The sequence below is a fragment of the Ostrinia furnacalis genome, unplaced genomic scaffold (genome assembly GCF_004193835.3).
Source record: "Ostrinia furnacalis isolate ACB-3 unplaced genomic scaffold, ASM419383v2 OfSCF0995, whole genome shotgun sequence".
Lineage (NCBI taxonomy): Eukaryota > Metazoa > Arthropoda > Insecta > Lepidoptera > Crambidae > Ostrinia > Ostrinia furnacalis.
In genome coordinates this window covers 114,605-131,756 of record NW_021131234.1, presented here as the reverse complement: position 1 = coordinate 131,756, position 17,152 = coordinate 114,605, and the positions used below count along the sequence as shown (strand labels likewise).

Below are 17,152 nucleotides of genomic sequence, written 5' to 3'. Positions count from 1 at the left end.
TAAATATTTCGAGAGGTTAAGTTTAAAGAACATAGTTTCCACATAAGAAACAATAGTCCGTTACGTGGGAAATAAAAAAATGTGAATAAATACATTGTCCAGAAATTAACAATAGGATAACATCTGTATAGGTAATACTAATACAATCAAATGCAAACTGTGTTATATTTTTAAGCTTGGTTTTATTGCAGTTAGGTTGCCTGTTTAAATAAAATATTTTGTTGCGCTATTTTTTGTTTAACTTAAACATATTTTATCTTTAAACCTAAAATGCTTTAATATTATGTTTGGTATTTTGCATAGGTAACCATGACGCTGTCTGGGTATTAAATTAACACCGATTAGGTTTTCTGTCTCATCATGTTGTTTTGATTGAATAAAGTGACGAGTATATTTAGTTGCAAAGTAATGTTAATTAATTGTTGTCTTTGTTATCCTACGTGTGCTGTGCAATCCTTATCAATTTATTTTATTGATACCGTACATACTTACCCATTTTACTGACTCATAACTCATAACGTTTAACACAGCCGAACGAAGCATGAGTTTCACCGGGAAAGTGATAATTGTGACTGGCGCCAGTTCTGGCATTGGCGCTGCCACCGCCATCAAGTTCGCTGAAGCGGGGGCCAGCGTCGTCATCGTGGGAAGAAACGAGGACAAACTCAAGAATGTCTCCGACAAATGCAACAGTTTCGGCAACAAACACCACGTCGTTAAAGCTGATGTGTCCGTCGAGGCTGACGCAAGAAGAATCGTCGATGAAACCATCAAGAAGTTTGGGAAAATCGACGTGCTCGTCAACAACGCTGGTATACTTAGACTGACAGCAATCACAGGAGGCAACATGTTGGACTCATTTGACGAGATCATAAATACCAATCTACGAGCTGTGATCCATCTAACCACTCTTACAGCAGCCCACTTGATTGCTAGCGGTGGAAACATCGTCAACATTTCAAGTGTCGCTGGAACCAAGGTGGGTAAAGGCATGACTGCTTACGGCACCTCGAAGGCTGCGTTGGACCACTTCTCAAGAGGAGCCGCTTTGGAACTAGCCCAGCATGGAGTCAGGGTGAACGTGATCAGTCCAGGCCCGGTGGCCACTGATATTATTGAAAACGCAGGGTTATCCGTGGAGCAGTTTAATGTGAAAGACTTCAAGATACCTTTGAGCAGGATATCAAAATCAGAAGAAGTAGCAGATTTGGTTATGTTTGTTGCCAGTGATAAAGCTGTAGGTATCACCGGCTCTAACTATGTTCTAGATAACGGCATGTTATTACAATAATATGTTATATTACAACAATATGTAGTAATAATATTGAATACTTTACATGCAGCATTTAGTACCAAATAAATATTTTTTCTTTCTTTCTTTCTTTTTCAAATTATCTTCTTGGAGATAAATATTGTTTCCAATCGCGTTTTTAAACATACCTAATATTGAAATATTGGTTATTTTTTATTTGTCTTTTTCGGCGTTATCACAGTCTCGTATTTCTTATCAACTGATTGATTTGATAGCATAAAAATCACTATCATTTAGCCGACAGTCTGCACAAAACTGCTGAAACATGAGTTTCGCCGATAAAGTGGTAATCGTAACTGGTGCCAGCTCTGGCATTGGAGCTGCCACCGCCATCAAGTTGGCTCAAGAGGGAGCCAGTGTCGTCATCGTGGGAAGAAACGAGGAAAAACTCAAGAACGTCTCCGAAAAATGCAACAGCTACGGAAATAGACACCATGTGGTAAAAGGAGACATATCGGTCGAAGCTGAAGCAAGAAGAATCGTTGATGAAACAATAAAGAAGTACGGCAAAATCGATGTGCTCGTGAACAACGCTGGTATACTTCGTCTTGCAACGATCACGGGGGGCTCAATGTTGGACTCGTACGACGAGATTGTGAATACGAACCTGCGACCTGTGATTCACCTGACCACTCTAACTGCAGCTCACTTGATGGCTAGTAAAGGTAACATTGTCAATATTTCGAGTGTCGCTGCGACCAAAGTGACTGTGGGCCTGTCGGCGTATGGCACTAGTAAAGCAGCTTTGGATCACTTTTCCAAAGGAGCGGCGCTGGAACTGGCACCACACGGAGTCAGAGTGAACGTGATTAGTCCAGGACCTGTAACCACCGATATAAGGGAAAATGCTGGATTACCGCCGTTCAATATCCAGGGTAACTATAAGATCCCTCTTAATAGGGTGTCTAGTTCTGAAGAAGTGGCAGATTTGGTTCTGTTTCTGGCCAGTGACAAGGCTGTGGGTGTGACAGGTTCTGTATTCGTTGTTGATAATGGCCTGGTCTTGAATTAATTTTATTTTAATAAACGTTATGCGCATTATTCTTGTAATTAATTTCTCCTACCTCGAAATTGCGTAAACTACACGAACATGTTAACGAAAGTCTGATTTATTTATAACTTTACTGAACAATATTTTCGAAGAATTATACTTAAACGATATATTAATTGATATGGAGTTTATATAATTGTGTTATTAATTTGATAACCAATTTGTTTCATTTTAAATATGTTCGTTAGTTTCAATGGGATCATAATTAAAACTTGTTTTAAAGCTAGCTAAGGCTTACGCCTACAGTATTTCTACATAATAAAATCCACTCAACATAATATTGCTGTTACTGTTTGAGTAGTGACTGTTTGAGTACTAAATATACATACATATACTCACGTATTATGTACCTAAATAAGTTTTAGTTTGAAAATGTAAATATTCCGTATTGTTTGACATTTTGTGACCTAATGTATTTTAGATACAAGTGTCTTTTCCGCTTACAACTGGTTACAAAGTCTAAATTTAGGTTGCACTCGTAAATAAGTAGTACACAGTAGTAGTAGTAACATAGTAGAGTGAAGAAGATTTGAATTCATTGCAACATTAATTTTGTAGTATTTGGGATGACATTTTTAGAGTTCCTTCATCAACAAGAAAGCTTTGCTTTTAAACATTTACTTCGAAATCATTCCCAAAAGTATAGGAAGATGAGAAGTCGATTATGAACAAACAAATCAATGAGCAAGTAGAGGTACTTATGGAATAGGAAGTAGTGGACACCATAGTGCTAAATATAGTAGTATAGTTATGCAAATCATCAATATAACTCATCAAATTAACAACATCATGCAGTCACATCGATATCTATAAACACTTGAAGGAATATAAATACCAATTCAGCTTGAACAAAACTTTAGTTACTCAGAATAAATTGTTATAATGAGTTTCAAGAATAAAGTGGTACTTGTGACAGGGGCTAGCTCAGGAATCGGAGCGGCCACTGCGATATTGTTTTCTAAGGAAGGTGCAAATGTGGTTATAGTCGGGAGGAACGAAAGTAAACTGAAGAATGTGTCCAAACAATGTGCTGCCGTTGGTCATGCTCCTCTTGTGATCAAAGCAGACGTGGCAGACGATGACGATGCTAGAAGAATCGTCAACGACACGCTACAAAAATTCGGCAAACTAGATGTGTTGGTCAACAATGCGGTTATGCGGGCATAGTGCAGTACGGAACTCTTCTGAATGGCAAAGTTTTAGAGTCGTTTGATAAAATAATAGCAATTAACTTGCGAGCCGTGGTCCACATCACGATGCTAGCGGCTCCTCATCTTGTGAAGACTAAATAAAGGAAATGTCGTGAATGTTTCCAGCGTTGCGGGCCAGTGTGCCTACCATGAGTTTACGTTAGGTGAGCTCGCTAGCGAATACGTCAAAAAATTCTATGAAGATTTTATTTCTTGAAAGTAGCCGCTAGGGGCGCTGCACAATATGTCGTACATTTAAATGTCATTTTTTTACGCAGTCGCTAGCGAGCACACCTAACGTAAACTCATGGTAGGCACACAGATCCATATCACTCCACCGTTTATGGCGTACTGCACCTCCAAAGCAGGCTTGGATCATTTCACGAAAGGATGTGCGTTGGAGCTGGCTTCTTCAGAAATCAAAAGGCATTACTGGATCTGTATTTGTAACTGATAATGGAGTGATGATAAAGAAGTGAATTGCGCGATAAAGGTAATATGAATTAATTGCAAAGTTATGAATCAAAAGAAAGTGTTCATATTTTTATAGGGACTGTTTTAATGAGACGGTCGTACGTTTATTTGGTCTATTCCACTTTGATCACCTGGCTTTGATGACCCAGGTGATCAAAGTCCACTTTCAGCGACAATTTAGTGTCCTTTGATCACCCACGAATATGATACTCTGGGTGATCAAAGTGGACTCCAGTTAAATTATTATTTTAGTGTCCTTTGATCACCTACATACAAATCACACCTCCTCTGAATAGACACGTCATGTCCAATTGTTGTAAGTACAAACATTTTCTTAATATAGACAATTTTTTTATAGCATGAAATAGTTTAAAGCGTTAGGTACTTACCTAAACAATGTTTGTCCGTACATTAAGTACCTACTTTTAAGAAGAGTGTGATTTGTATGTAGGTGATCAAAGGACACTAAAATAATAATTTAACTGGAGTCCACTTTGATCACCCAGAGTATCATATCCGTGGGTGATCAAAGGACACTAAATTGTCGCTGGAAGTGGACTTTGATCACCTGGGTCATCAAAGCCAGGTGATCAAAGTGGAATAGATCGTTTATTTATATGATAATAAATATTTTAACATGGTAACTATTTTTTATTTATGAACTTCCAAGTGCTAAGAAAATTCAGCCTTTAGTATGTCGGTCACGTCCAGACATAGCTTTATGATGTCTTTAGGAAGTCAAGGCTATATTAGTACGAGACATAATGTAGACACGCAAAGTACGAGTAGATGTCAAGGTTAGACTTTGTGTTTTGGAGAGGCCCCGACCACTGATGAAAATAAAAACGTTACGTAAGATTATCGTGAGTTCAACCCTTTATCCAGCTGTATAACTTACAGGTTCTATCTTTCATGATGTACGAGTAGGTATTCATTTCATGACTTTTTTGTAATTAATTTTGTGGAAACTAAGTGTGTAGCCATATTTATTATTATTGCATAGTTTTTTCCTGTTTTGCTAAAACATACACTTATCGGTTACAATTTACAGGATACACAATATTTTGGTAGTTAAATATTATTTTATATTTTAACGTGTATTTTAACACCAAGACACCAACTAAAAGCAGAAAACAAAAATGAAGTATTTTATACCAACTAGGTTTTAAGTAAAGTATAATGCGATAACCGATTAATGAGATAAAATATTGTTGTAAATGACCAGAAATAAGTAGGTACTCAAAAATACAAATTATACGAGTAGTCCGGCTGTCTCGCTATGCGCTAACAAAACCATTATTGATGTATTCGTTAAACAGAGAACACAGTCAACATATTGATTATATTTAAAACCATAACGAGGATAACAATGCATAATAAATTAGATAACTTTAAATTAGGCTCGATAAGAAGATTATAAATAGATGTAACTGCATTCGGCTCCCAGTACACGAGTGGCAATCGAGATATGAGCTTCCAGAACAAAGTGGTGATCGTGACGGGGGCCAGCGCTGGCATCGGGGCAGCCACAGCGGTGCACTTCGCTAAGGAAGGAGCCAGCGTGGTCGTGGTCGGGCGAAATGAAGCCAGGCTGCAAGAAGTCGCCGCAAAATGCACCGCAGTCGGCAGCGCGCCGCTCGTGGTCAAAGCAGATGTCTCCAACGATGACGACGCCAGAAGAATCATCAGCGAAACCATAAACAAGTTCGGCAAATTAGATGTGCTAGTCAATAATGCAGGCGTCGTCGCATATGGTACACTTTTAGACGGGAAAATCTTGGAAAGTTTCGACAAGTGCGTTGCCGTGAATTTGCGGGCTATGATCCACATGTCGATGCTGGCCGCGCCTCACTTGGTCAAAACTAAGGGGAACATCGTGAACATATCGAGTATTCTTGGGCAGTTCCATATCGGTGCGTTCATGAATGGGTATGCGGCTTCTAAGGCTGGGTTGAGTCACTTCACTAGAGGGGGTGCAAAGGAGTTGGCTGAGCACGGGGCGAGGATGAACGTGGTGAGCCCTGGGCCGGTGGATACTGCCATGCTGGACGACTTCGCAGCGACCGCGGGCGTGCAGGAGGTGAAGACGGCCTTGGGACGGGTGTCCCAAGCGGATGAGCTGGCTGACTTGATTCTGTATGTGGCCAGCGACAAGGCGAAGGGAGTCACAGGGTCCGTGTTTGTGGCCGATAATGGTATAAGCTTGGTTTAATATAATATGCAATATTTTATTTTAATCGATAACTTTTTATGTATACTGTGATGTTGATGTGAAACTTTCTTCTTAAAAGTTATCCGATGCTTGAAAAATTAGCTCTTGATTTCATAATAAAAAAAAAATTACATTGTTCGTAGTAATTTTTCGACGCATACTTGTATTAATTGAAAATACTAATTAATTTAATTTTTATTATTCATGGTAATCAAATAAATCGTGTAATTTTAATTTATGTTCCCGACATTATAATTATTTCTAAAAAGTTGGCTGTATTTTTTATTTCTATTGGATAACTTGGTATAAATATTTCACTGAGAAAAATGTTATGTGCTCAACTTTTAAATGTTGCATAAATTTTATTATAAACAAAAACTTTTACTTGTTACCTAATTAAACAATACAAGTAGGAGTCATTTCAGCCAACTAGCAAATGACGTCCACTGCTAGACAAAGGCCTCCCCCAAGGATTTCCACCAGGACCGACCCTACGTTGCGCGCTTCCAGACACTTCCCGCGACCTTCACCCAGTAGCGGCGTAAGGGGGGGGCGGTGGGGGCGGTCCGCCCCGGGTGCCAAGCATCAGGGGGTGCACAAGTCGCGTAGATTAGTACTCACTGGCACATCTACATGGCAAATCTGCGGTCTATGTCATGATACGAGGCGGGTGGGGGTGCGATTGTTTTTCAATCGTCGAATCGGGAGGTAACCCCAAAAATCCTGGGGGGTACCAGGGGGTGCCNTATGTCATGATACGAGGCGGGTGGGGGTGCGATTGTTTTTCAATCGTCGAATCGGGAGGTAACCCCAAAAATCCTGGGGGGTACCAGGGGGTGCCATAGGACTTGTGAAGGGGGGGGGGGGTGGGGGGTGATCGCCCCGGGTGCCAACCCATGATACGCCGCCACTGCCTTCACCAGTTCGTCGGTACACCTAGTCAGGGAGAGTCAGGGGCCTGCCCACATTATATCATCCGGCCATGTCAAATTTCTGCCCCAGAGGCCATCAGCTCTACGAGCATTGCCCTTTGGGTGACCTTAAGCCTTCTTATGAGGACCAAAGCATGCGACCACGTCTCAGATCCGTCATCACTGGCAACATGCACTGGTCAAAGACTACAGACAATACGTAGCAAATAAATGAGATTAATAAAACTGTATGAAAGATCACAATTCATCGACTCTAAGTTCTTCTCAATAAATAACAGAGTTATTAGTTATATGAATAACTAGCTTTCCGCCCGCGGCTTCGCCCGCGTGTCTGTCACATAAAAACTTTATCTGTTTTAAAAACCGGGATAAAAACTATGCCCTTTCCCGGGACCCAAACTATCTCTATACCAAATTTCATCAAAATCAATTCAGTGGTATAGGCGTGAAAGCAAGACAGACAGACAGACAGACAGAGTCACTTTCGCATTTATAATATGTTTATAGATATAGACTAAGTTCATAAATAGTACGGTGGCAAATAGTAATTTTGACTTTGACTTCTGTCGTAACTGTGTCACGGCACGGCAAGGTTAGATTCTTGCCTTTTAAATACAAACTTTAGCTTATTGACATAAAGACTTTTTTGCGATGATAGGCTTAATACAACACCCAAAAGGTGGCGATGCCAAGTGACTAGTTTGAAGCGTAAACATACATATAGTAGGTATTTCCGATTTCTCTTTGTACGACATGATATTGAATAATAATGTGTAGGTAGTCCATAACATTTTAAGCGAACAACTCATAACAGACGTAAGATTATAAAAAGATGTTCCTCCGACTGAGTCGCAGTGTACACGTGACAAACATATCATGAGCTTCAAGAGCAAGGTGGTGATCGTGACAGGGGCCAGCGCCGGCATCGGGGCAGCCACGGCGGTGCAGTTCGCCAAGGAAGGAGCCAGAGTGGTCGTGGTCGGAAGAAATGAAGCCAAGCTGAAGGACGTGGCATCAAAATGCACCGCGGTCGGCAGTGCGCCGCTCGTGGTCAAAGCTGATGTCTCTAACGATGACGATGCCAGAAGAATCATCAGCGAAACCATAAAAAAGTTCGGCAAACTAGACGTACTAGTCAATAATGCAGGCGTCATGACATTCGGAACACTGTTAGATGGAAAAATCTTGGAAAGTTTCGACAAGTGCGTTGCCGTGAATTTGAGGGCTATGATCCACACTTCGATGCTGGCCGCGCCTCACTTGGTCAAAACTAAGGGGAACATCGTGAACATATCGAGTATTCTTGGGCAGTTCCATATCGGTGCGTTCGTGAATGGGTATGCGGCTTCCAAGGCCGGGTTGAGTCACTTCACTAGAGGGGGTGCGAAGGAGTTGGCTGTGCACGGGGTGAGGATGAACGTGGTGAGCCCTGGGCCGGTGGACACGGCACTGCTGGAAGATTTCGGAGCCACCGCAGGAGTGCAGGAGGTGAAGACGGCCTTGGGACGGGTATCCCAGGCGGATGAGATGGCTGACTTGATTCTTTATGTGGCCAGCGACAAGGCGAAAGGAATCACAGGGTCTGAGTTTGTGGCCGATAATGGTATAAGCTTGGTTTAATAGTGTACGGTGCTATACGTAATAATGAGTCAAGAATATTGTAAAATTTTAAGTTGCTTATTCAAATAAACACCGTAGTGTTCACTGTGTTTGTCTGACGCATTATTGTGTTATTTGAGCATGACTGGTAGGTACTATGTATTATTTAATGGTTCAATAATAAATTGTAACAGTATTATCTTGTCTTCAACATTGTATGATTTTATGCATAACAAGGCAGGTATTTGACCACAATCGCACCTGATGTTAAGTGGGATGCAGTCTAGTAGTGTATTGTAGTAGTAGATTGTAGTTAAAAAGAAGCTATCCTAGTAATCGGCAAATTTTTCGTTTTTATAAAAAGTAGAGTGAAAATTTTTAACATTTACAACTACACTCCAACTCAATTTCATCAGTAAATCTTACGCCGATGAGATTAACAAAACTGTAACAAAATATACTTATCACAATAAATTCGTTGGCCATAGTTCTATACATATACATCAGGCGTTTTATAATATTCATATACGTGAATGAATGATATGAAATAAGTTCATAGTATGATGAACCACCTTCTGCAAAATTAATACAGTTAACTTTTTAATATTTTTGTCACATCTTAACACTTGAGGGCGCCATGGATGTTCTTAAATACGTATAAGGTAAGTGCCCCCTACTTCGGTATAATAAGGCTCTTACGACTTTAACATTTTACCTTACCATTTACACTTACCCCCCCCCCCTTCGTAGCCATAAAATTTTGATTTGTTATTTGTAACCCCCCTCCTTCTCCCCATAATCCCACTCCTGGAGCTGTTTCAAGTGAGGATAGCCCCCCCCCCCTGAAAATAACCTCAGATACGCCAATGACTCATAATAAAAAGTAAGTAATTAATTAATTTCTAAGGTAGGTTAGTATTAAAAACTAAAAAATATGACGATTTCTTTAATGGTATGTGTCATAAAAGTACCTCACACCATACATTTATATATCACGAACTTGGAAAAAAGTAACAATAATACGGTTCCTTGTTTCGTGATACTGATTATTCCAAATTCCCCAAGTAAAATTCATAAATTATTGTCAAAATGTGTCAATTAACTATTATCTATCCCATATACAATACAAATAAACAAAGATAAATAAAACAAATCGAAATAAAACCAAAATGCTGGTACTACTTATGCTAATTTATCTTAAAATTGGTCATATATGTGAACTTCAAACTCGTGTCATATAAATTCTAGTGAACGAAACATATACCGAATTTAGGTCATGAGAAACTTAAATAAATGAATTATTTGTTTCATAACTTACATTTAAATTATCATAAATAATTATTTAAAAACCAAGCATCAAAATGTTATCCATAATATCCTTGAATCGGTAGTGTCACGAAATAGGGGACACCCGAAAAATAATATGTACGCTATTTCGTGAGTCAATTAATCGCAATTTTAAAGGAATTTTAAGTTTTCATATAACTTTTTTCTAAGCCAAATCCATTGTCAAGGAACACATGAAACCACTATTACAAGTTTGATTTAAATGGACGTTCCTTCGCCTTTTTATAAGCTTAAGAAGTTGGAGCGCTAACCTTACGGTGAGAACAACCTTTGCAAGCCGCACGGCTGTTTTTGGCTCTCTGAGAGTTTGAAGCTTCGTATTGCTCTCATTTTTGGCGCCACAATGTTGGTACTTGGTTTTTTAGATAGCTTAAATAATAGAGTTTTTGTAGTAATGAAGAATTTTTATAAATAATATTCCAATTGCTTATTATTTGAGCTAGAAAAAAAACTTAGGTGTAGGTATAATAGAATACAATTGCCTATGTTCAATGATAAATACCTACATGGTGGAAAACTTTCAGTAATAATTTAGTACTAATACCCCAGGAGAAAAATTACTTTTTTATCTGCTTTTAACTACATTACATCTACGAAAGTCATTCATGACAAGCACATCAATTTTCCCAAACTTCTCAATGGCCTTTTCAACGATTTTTCTAGTATCGGCTTCAATGGACACGTCACCAAATCTCCTTAATGACATTTTTGAGTCTGTCTTCGTTTTTTCCTACGATGACAACGTTAGCTCCTGCTTGAGCCAATTTTATGGCGATAGTGGCCCCAATGCCAGAACTGACTGCCTAGTCACGATGCCCACTTACGTAAAACTCATATTTGTAGCTCATTTATTTCTGACTGTATTCAATTAAGTAATAATGAGTACGTTTGGTATCGCTGATTAGATTTATGCCAGTAAGATAAAACAGTATTAATTTGTGACGGAATGATGTTTAAAAATCCGCCTAACTTAAAAGTGATAAAAATTTGATATTTTCACTGAATAAAATTGAAGAGATTCAATTAGGTGGTTAAGATGATAATTGAGATGAATAGCACCTTACGGTTTTACGGTTTAAGTTAGGGCGCTATCTTGCGAGAAACTTCTATTTAATGTAAGTACTCTTGAATTATGCAAATCACTAAGGGTACTTAGGTATGAGGAAGAGGTATTAATTAATTCCATTAAACCAGTTAATTCATAGTACCAGGTATGTATTACGAACAACATTATTATGCACTAAACAGAAGACATCGTAAGTAAACATCGTGAAGTATTAGATGACGTAGTAGTAAATACAACTGTTTACACAGTGAATTAGATCCAGTTACATGTAATTATCATTAATTTAGCTGTCTGCGGAATTGAGTTAGGTCACGCTTAGTCAGAATGAACGAGAATATCATCACTACCATGATGGGTAAAAAATATAACAAATCATTAACACAGTGAGTAGCGAATTGTTGTAAAGGTGAGTTTGAAGTCAAGTTTCTGTATACAAACTTACGCTGCGCATTCATATGCACATTACGTAATATATCAAAGCTGCCTAGATGTGTTTCTGGTTATAAATAAACCAACTTTGTANACATTGAAGTCTGCGGCTTATTATTCAAGTGACATCGCAGCATGAGTTTCGCGAGCAAAGTGGTTCTTGTGACGGGGGCTAGCAGTGGCATCGGAGCGACTACTGCTGTATCGTTCTGCAAAGAGGGAGCGAACGTCGTCATAGTCGGGAGAAATGAAGCTAAACTCAAGGACGTGGCTAAGAAATGTGCAGGAGTCGGTAACGCCCCTTTCTTGGTCAAAGCGGACGTGTCCAACGACAATGACGCCAGAAGAATCATCAGCGAGACATTGAAAAAGTTCGGGAAACTAGATGTGCTGGTCAACAACGCTGGCGTTGCCGAATACGGGAGTATCTTGGATGGGAAGGTTCTAGAAAGTTTCGACAAGATTATCCCCATCAATTTGCGAGCTGTGGTCCACATGACGATGCTGGCTGCGCCGCACCTCGTTAAGACCAAAGGGAACATCGTAAACGTTTCCAGCATCGCTGGCCAGAAGCATATATTTGTGGCCTCGAATGTGTATTCTGTGTCCAAAGCTGCAGTGGACCACTTCACGAGGGGCAGCGCATTGGAGCTGGCCTCCAAAGGAGTGAGAGTCAACGCGATCAGCCCGGGACCTGTGGAGACTGATATGATGACAAGCTTTACAACGGAGTCCGAAAAGGAAACGCAGGGAATAAGGACGCCTCTGGGAAGGATGTCGAAGGCGGAAGAAATCGCCGACTTGATCCTTTATGTGGCCAGTGACAAGGCGAAAGGAATCACTGGGTCTGTGTTTGTGGCAGATAATGGAATGATGGTACAATAAAATAATATTATAACCATGCGAAAATATTTTTGGATTAAATAATAATAAATTAATTTTACACTAAGTATTGCATGTAATGTTATGATAAATCTAACTTTTTTAATTCGCATACCATAAAATATACCTACCTATTCCTTATACTGGACATAATGTAGTTGCATGCCATTTGTGTAAATCCATAAATTAAAGTATACGCAATAACGCATGCACTAAGATAATTATCAACACGATTATAAATGTAATTACCTGCCATTAAATACGAGTATTACTAAAGGTACCTTACCTATTGTTTGTATGTATGTAATTAACCCAATAAAAACAGACACTTAGATTCTGTGTGGATAATAATTCTCTTTAGTCGATCTGTTAATGGGAACTTCAGTTGGAAACAGAATCTATTGGTTGGTAGTTACTACTAACCTAGATTTTCAGTATAATATTGTTACTAACTCAACTCTGCATGGATCACAATGGTCTGAAATAAACGTATTATTTTATTATTATTTATTTGGAACGTGTGTACTCGTAATACACGGCCTGGAAACGGCCTATGTACTGAATAAATATTTTGATTACACTGCTTAGGATAGCCTACCTACTAAAAATTTTACATTTTTCAAATTCTTATAGATTATTTAAAATGATAATAAATACACGCTATGATTAACTTACACTTAAGCTACATGAGTATTGAAATAAGGCTGTATGTTTCTTTTATAAAGATAAATAAAAAAATTAAATAAACATAAATGTGATATTTCATTACTCGTATTTTATTTTATCTGCGACGAAGTCACGGACAGGAGATAAATGTAACTTAAATGGACATGATAGTGAATAATAATGTGTAGGTAGTGTATGTATAGCATACAGCGAACAGCTCATTAAATACATTATAAATACATGTTTCTGCAACTGAGCTGCAGTATGCACGTGACAGGCGCACTATGAGCTTCAAGAGCAATGTGGTGATCGTGACGGGGGCCAGCTCCGGCATCGGGGCAGCCACGGCGGTGCAGTTCGCCAAGGAAGGAGCCAGCTTGGTTATAGTCGGAAGAAATGAAGCCAGGCTGAAGGACATAGCCGCCAAATGTGCCGCGGTTGGCAGCGCGCCACTCGTGGTCCGAGCAGATGTCTCCAACGACGACGACGCCAGGAGAATCATCAGCGAAACCATAAAAAAGTTTGGCAAACTAGATGTGCTGATAAACAACGCTGGCGTCTTGGAATATGGAACAATTTTGAACGGGAAAATCTTGAAAAGTTACGACAAGAACATCTCGATCAATTTGCGGGCCGTGATCCACATGACTATGCTTGCTGCTCCGTATCTAGTTAAGACAAAGGGGAATATTGTGAATGTGTCAAGCGTGCTTGGGCAATTTCATATAATGCCCATGGTCAATGCGTACGCGACGTCCAAGGCTGGGTTGGATCATTTCACGAGAGGGAGTGCGAAGGAGTTGGCAGCGTCTGGAGTGAGGGTGAACGCTGTGAGCCCTGGGCCGGTGGAGACGAATATGCTGATGACCTTCGAGTCGAGCGAGGACACGCAGGAGGTGAATACCCCTCTGGGCCGCGTGTCGCAGCCGGCCGAGGTGGCCGACCTGATCCTGTTCATGGCCAGTGACAAGGCCAAGGCAATCACAGGTTCAGTGTTTCTGGCGGATAACGGTGTAATACTGGGATAGTTTCTTAAGCTAATTCTTCTCGGTAACAGCCGATTTTCTCGAAGTGGAAAAATTGCAAGCTTCCTTTATTTAGATTTATGCCGTTACGAGTAGGTAAAGGGCACAATAGATGCTGAAGAGTATTTGAATGTAAGTAATGGGGTGAAAATCGTGTAAATAGTTTGTTTATTTTGATTTTATACTTGTTTTCTGATACTATAAAATAAAGTAATACACAAAACTTGACTACCAAGTATTTAAATGATTGAGAAGACAGATTACGTAATTTGTGTTTATAAATAGACTGACCTTTGTCAACTGATAAAGGCATTTGTAGGATGCATTTGCATAGCGGTTTGCATCTCGACGAAGTTTTTGTTTGCATACTTTTGTATTTATTATTGTTTTTTTTTATGTTATTGACAGACAAAATGTAACGGCATGCCATCAACTAAACTCGTTATGGATCAACAAATATTTATTTGTTTACCTGATAATAAAATGGATCTAAAAGTGATGTTAGGTACTTAATTAAATTAAAATTAAATATTCTCTGAAAGCTTTTTATTTTCAAACGTTGACACATCAATGTATAAATAAATCATAAGATTAAACGCACGACAAAAACATACTCGCACACAATAAATGCTAGATCAATTGACATCTTTTATTTATAACAAATCAAATAGGTATGCATAATAACAATCAACTGCACCGTGCTCAATCATGCTCAATTTACAACATGAGGTAAAACAAATAGGTACAAACTCAACAAAATTAAATGTTAGATCACATTTTGCTCAACATCATGCCGTTATCAGTGACGTAGTTGGCTCCCGTGATGCCCTTGGCCTTGTCGCTGGCCAAGTACAGCACCAGCTCGGCCACCTCATCCGGCTCCGACACACGGCCCAGCGCCGTCTGCGCCGCGAAGTGGTCCCAGGAGATAGGGAAGCCTGCGTTCGCGATGATGTCAGTCCTCACCGGCCCAGGACTGATAGCGTTCACCCGAACACCTGACGAGGCCAGCTCCAACGCAGCGCCTTTCGTAAAATGATTCAAACCCGCCTTAGACATACAATAAGCTAAGAACGGCGGAGTAGGCGCGTACGTACCGCCAATGGCCGATATATTTACAACGTTCCCTTTCGTCTCGACTAAATGCGGCGCCGCCAGTGTCGTCAACAGAACAGCTGCGCGCAAATTAGTGTTCATCACCTCATCGTACGTGTCCATCACTTTGCCGCCCAAGATGGCGCCGAATTTGGCGATCCCGGCGTTGTTGATTAGGATGTCTATTTTGCCGAACTTTTCTAGCGTGTTCTCGATGATGCGCTTGGCGTCGTCCTCGTTTGACACGTCGGCTTTGATAACGAGCGAGCCGGGGCATTGGTCGGCGACGGCCGTGAGCTTGGCCTCGTTCCTGCCGACGATGACGACGCTGGCTTGCTCCTTGCTAAAGCTGACGGCGGTGGCGGCTCCGATGCCGGAGCTGCCGCCCGTCACAATAACAACTTTGTTTGCGAAACTCATCGTGATTCGTGACGCGAACGCGACCGTCCTGCGCGGAGTTCGACTATACACTGATTAAAAATTGTTAAAAATGAATTTAGAAGGCGTGACTATAAGGGTTACTGTTTGTAAGGTATAATTTTTCATAGAGATAGATAAAGCTATTTATTTATTGACTCTTTTTATTACTATCATGAAGGTCGGTAATGTACAATGTTATATTGTTGTTAGGGAAATAGGATTGTGCATTTTGTTATCTAATGTCATCAATAGTTTCGATATCAGATTAGTTGATGATAATAAGCGACCAATTTCAGTGTTGTTTGCTCGTACATTTATAAAATCCGCTGCTTTATTTCTTTTAACTTTTTTCTTTTCAATATTACCTATCGTTTCGTGCGGTTTTGCACATATTAAATATGGTAGGCATATTAGGTAGGTATAGCCAGTGTCAAGTAAGTAAAAATAAGCTTCAATTGATGAAAAAATTAAAATGATAAATGATGATTTCAGTTTATCAGTAAAGGTGGCACTTTAATGAAACCTGACGCGAACTTCTTGAGATACCTAACTTGAAAAGTTTAGTGATGTTGCACTGTTTGTTTTTATGCCTACTCATGCACGTTCATGGACATTGGACACTTTATGGTTAATAATTTTAATTTTATTGTTGCATGCTGAAAAGGGGCGCCTTTTCAAAAATCGTGACAAGACACACGTAGTCAAGTCAAGTCACGAAGCTGGTTTTCAGCGGGTTATCGAACTTGTATCATGAATTCATGATAAAAAGTGACCGCGGTGATGAGTAAGTAAATATTTGTCATATTAATAATTTCCAAATCATCCTTATAATTTATTTACGTGTGTGATGACCATTCACTATTTATTTCATACAGTCCAAAGATTCCCAAACGTTAATTTGTCTCGTAGGGAGTTCGCCAGTCAGCTTCAAATACTGGATTCAGTAGAATCCTATTACTGGGTACTTCTCATCGCCACGGTTCTCATCGTCACCTTCGTGGCAAATTATATTTCTAACTTATTTCAACTTTTTGTAAACAAAAATTGTAGCGCTTGATGTGAAGATTGTATTCTCAGTAAATCAGTCAAATAGTGAGTCTCGTTTGGAAGCTTTAACGTTTTGAATTTTTTGATGCCACGAAAGTGATTCTGTACTTCACAGCAATAACTTTTTCAAACTTTACTACTGTAAATGACTCTTAAGTGNTTTTGTATGGAAATGAACGCGCGCTGCTACTCCTGTTATTTCTGCTCTCTGGTTGTAACCAGCACGTGCTGAGGGCACTTTTATCTTCTATCATTCCTGACTAATGCGTGTCGTGTGATGATAGGACGTACGTCGCTGACTATAGAACTAGCTCTTCAACTAACATGTGTCGTGTCTACAGACGTGCGGGCGCGGCTTCGTGTCGGTGAACCGGCGCAACCAGCACGCTCTGACGGCGCACACGG

General features: G+C 39.8%; 7 protein-coding genes and 1 pseudogene across 7 annotated transcripts; 7 read left to right on the top strand and 1 right to left on the bottom strand.

Moving 5' to 3' along the window:
- The first annotated feature begins 493 nt into the window (after positions 1 to 493).
- LOC114350842 (3-oxoacyl-[acyl-carrier-protein] reductase FabG-like) lies at positions 494 to 1,377 on the top strand. The gene has a single exon (XM_028301786.1). It carries the CDS (start codon positions 542 to 544, stop codon positions 1,289 to 1,291), a length of 750 nt encoding a protein of 249 aa, XP_028157587.1. The 5' UTR covers positions 494 to 541; the 3' UTR covers positions 1,292 to 1,377.
- Positions 1,295 to 3,451, top strand: LOC114350843 (3-oxoacyl-[acyl-carrier-protein] reductase FabG-like). Its single transcript, XM_028301787.1, has one exon. The coding sequence runs from the start codon at positions 1,578 to 1,580 to the stop codon at positions 2,322 to 2,324; it is 747 nt and encodes a 248-aa protein (XP_028157588.1). The 5' UTR covers positions 1,295 to 1,577; the 3' UTR covers positions 2,325 to 3,451.
- LOC114350844 (3-oxoacyl-[acyl-carrier-protein] reductase FabG-like) lies at positions 3,230 to 4,131 on the top strand (annotated as a pseudogene).
- Positions 4,132 to 5,190: 1,059 nt separating this feature from the next.
- LOC114350840 (3-oxoacyl-[acyl-carrier-protein] reductase FabG-like) lies at positions 5,191 to 8,976 on the top strand. Its single transcript, XM_028301784.1, has 2 exons — positions 5,191 to 6,296; positions 8,789 to 8,976. Exon 1 carries the CDS (start codon positions 5,496 to 5,498, stop codon positions 6,237 to 6,239), a length of 744 nt encoding a protein of 247 aa, XP_028157585.1. The 5' UTR covers positions 5,191 to 5,495; the 3' UTR covers positions 6,240 to 6,296; positions 8,789 to 8,976.
- On the top strand, positions 7,939 to 8,791 carry LOC114350859 (3-oxoacyl-[acyl-carrier-protein] reductase FabG-like). The gene has a single exon (XM_028301805.1). The coding sequence runs from the start codon at positions 8,048 to 8,050 to the stop codon at positions 8,789 to 8,791; it is 744 nt and encodes a 247-aa protein (XP_028157606.1). The 5' UTR covers positions 7,939 to 8,047.
- A 2,733-nt stretch (positions 8,977 to 11,709) lies between the features above and the next one.
- LOC114350845 (3-oxoacyl-[acyl-carrier-protein] reductase FabG-like) lies at positions 11,710 to 12,531 on the top strand. The gene has a single exon (XM_028301788.1). It carries the CDS (start codon positions 11,748 to 11,750, stop codon positions 12,495 to 12,497), a length of 750 nt encoding a protein of 249 aa, XP_028157589.1. The 5' UTR covers positions 11,710 to 11,747; the 3' UTR covers positions 12,498 to 12,531.
- An 830-nt stretch (positions 12,532 to 13,361) lies between these two features.
- Positions 13,362 to 14,812, top strand: LOC114350847 (3-oxoacyl-[acyl-carrier-protein] reductase FabG-like). The gene has a single exon (XM_028301790.1). The coding sequence runs from the start codon at positions 13,445 to 13,447 to the stop codon at positions 14,186 to 14,188; it is 744 nt and encodes a 247-aa protein (XP_028157591.1). The 5' UTR covers positions 13,362 to 13,444; the 3' UTR covers positions 14,189 to 14,812.
- On the bottom strand, positions 14,201 to 15,834 carry LOC114350846 (3-oxoacyl-[acyl-carrier-protein] reductase FabG-like). Its single transcript, XM_028301789.1, has one exon. The coding sequence runs from the start codon at positions 15,698 to 15,700 to the stop codon at positions 14,957 to 14,959; it is 744 nt and encodes a 247-aa protein (XP_028157590.1). The 5' UTR covers positions 15,701 to 15,834; the 3' UTR covers positions 14,201 to 14,956.
- Between the last annotated feature and the right edge of the window lie 1,318 nt (positions 15,835 to 17,152).

Excerpts from the sequence above, each read along its gene's own strand:
- LOC114350843 (XM_028301787.1), top strand. The coding sequence starts at position 1,578 with ATGAGTTTCGCCGATAAAGTGGTAATCGTAACTGGTGCCAGCTCTGGC.
- LOC114350842 (XM_028301786.1), top strand. The coding sequence starts at position 542 with ATGAGTTTCACCGGGAAAGTGATAATTGTGACTGGCGCCAGTTCTGGC.
- LOC114350847 (XM_028301790.1), top strand. The coding sequence starts at position 13,445 with ATGAGCTTCAAGAGCAATGTGGTGATCGTGACGGGGGCCAGCTCCGGC.
- LOC114350859 (XM_028301805.1), top strand. The coding sequence starts at position 8,048 with ATGAGCTTCAAGAGCAAGGTGGTGATCGTGACAGGGGCCAGCGCCGGC.
- LOC114350846 (XM_028301789.1), bottom strand. The coding sequence starts at position 15,700 with ATGAGTTTCGCAAACAAAGTTGTTATTGTGACGGGCGGCAGCTCCGGC.
- LOC114350840 (XM_028301784.1), top strand. The coding sequence starts at position 5,496 with ATGAGCTTCCAGAACAAAGTGGTGATCGTGACGGGGGCCAGCGCTGGC.
- LOC114350845 (XM_028301788.1), top strand. The coding sequence starts at position 11,748 with ATGAGTTTCGCGAGCAAAGTGGTTCTTGTGACGGGGGCTAGCAGTGGC.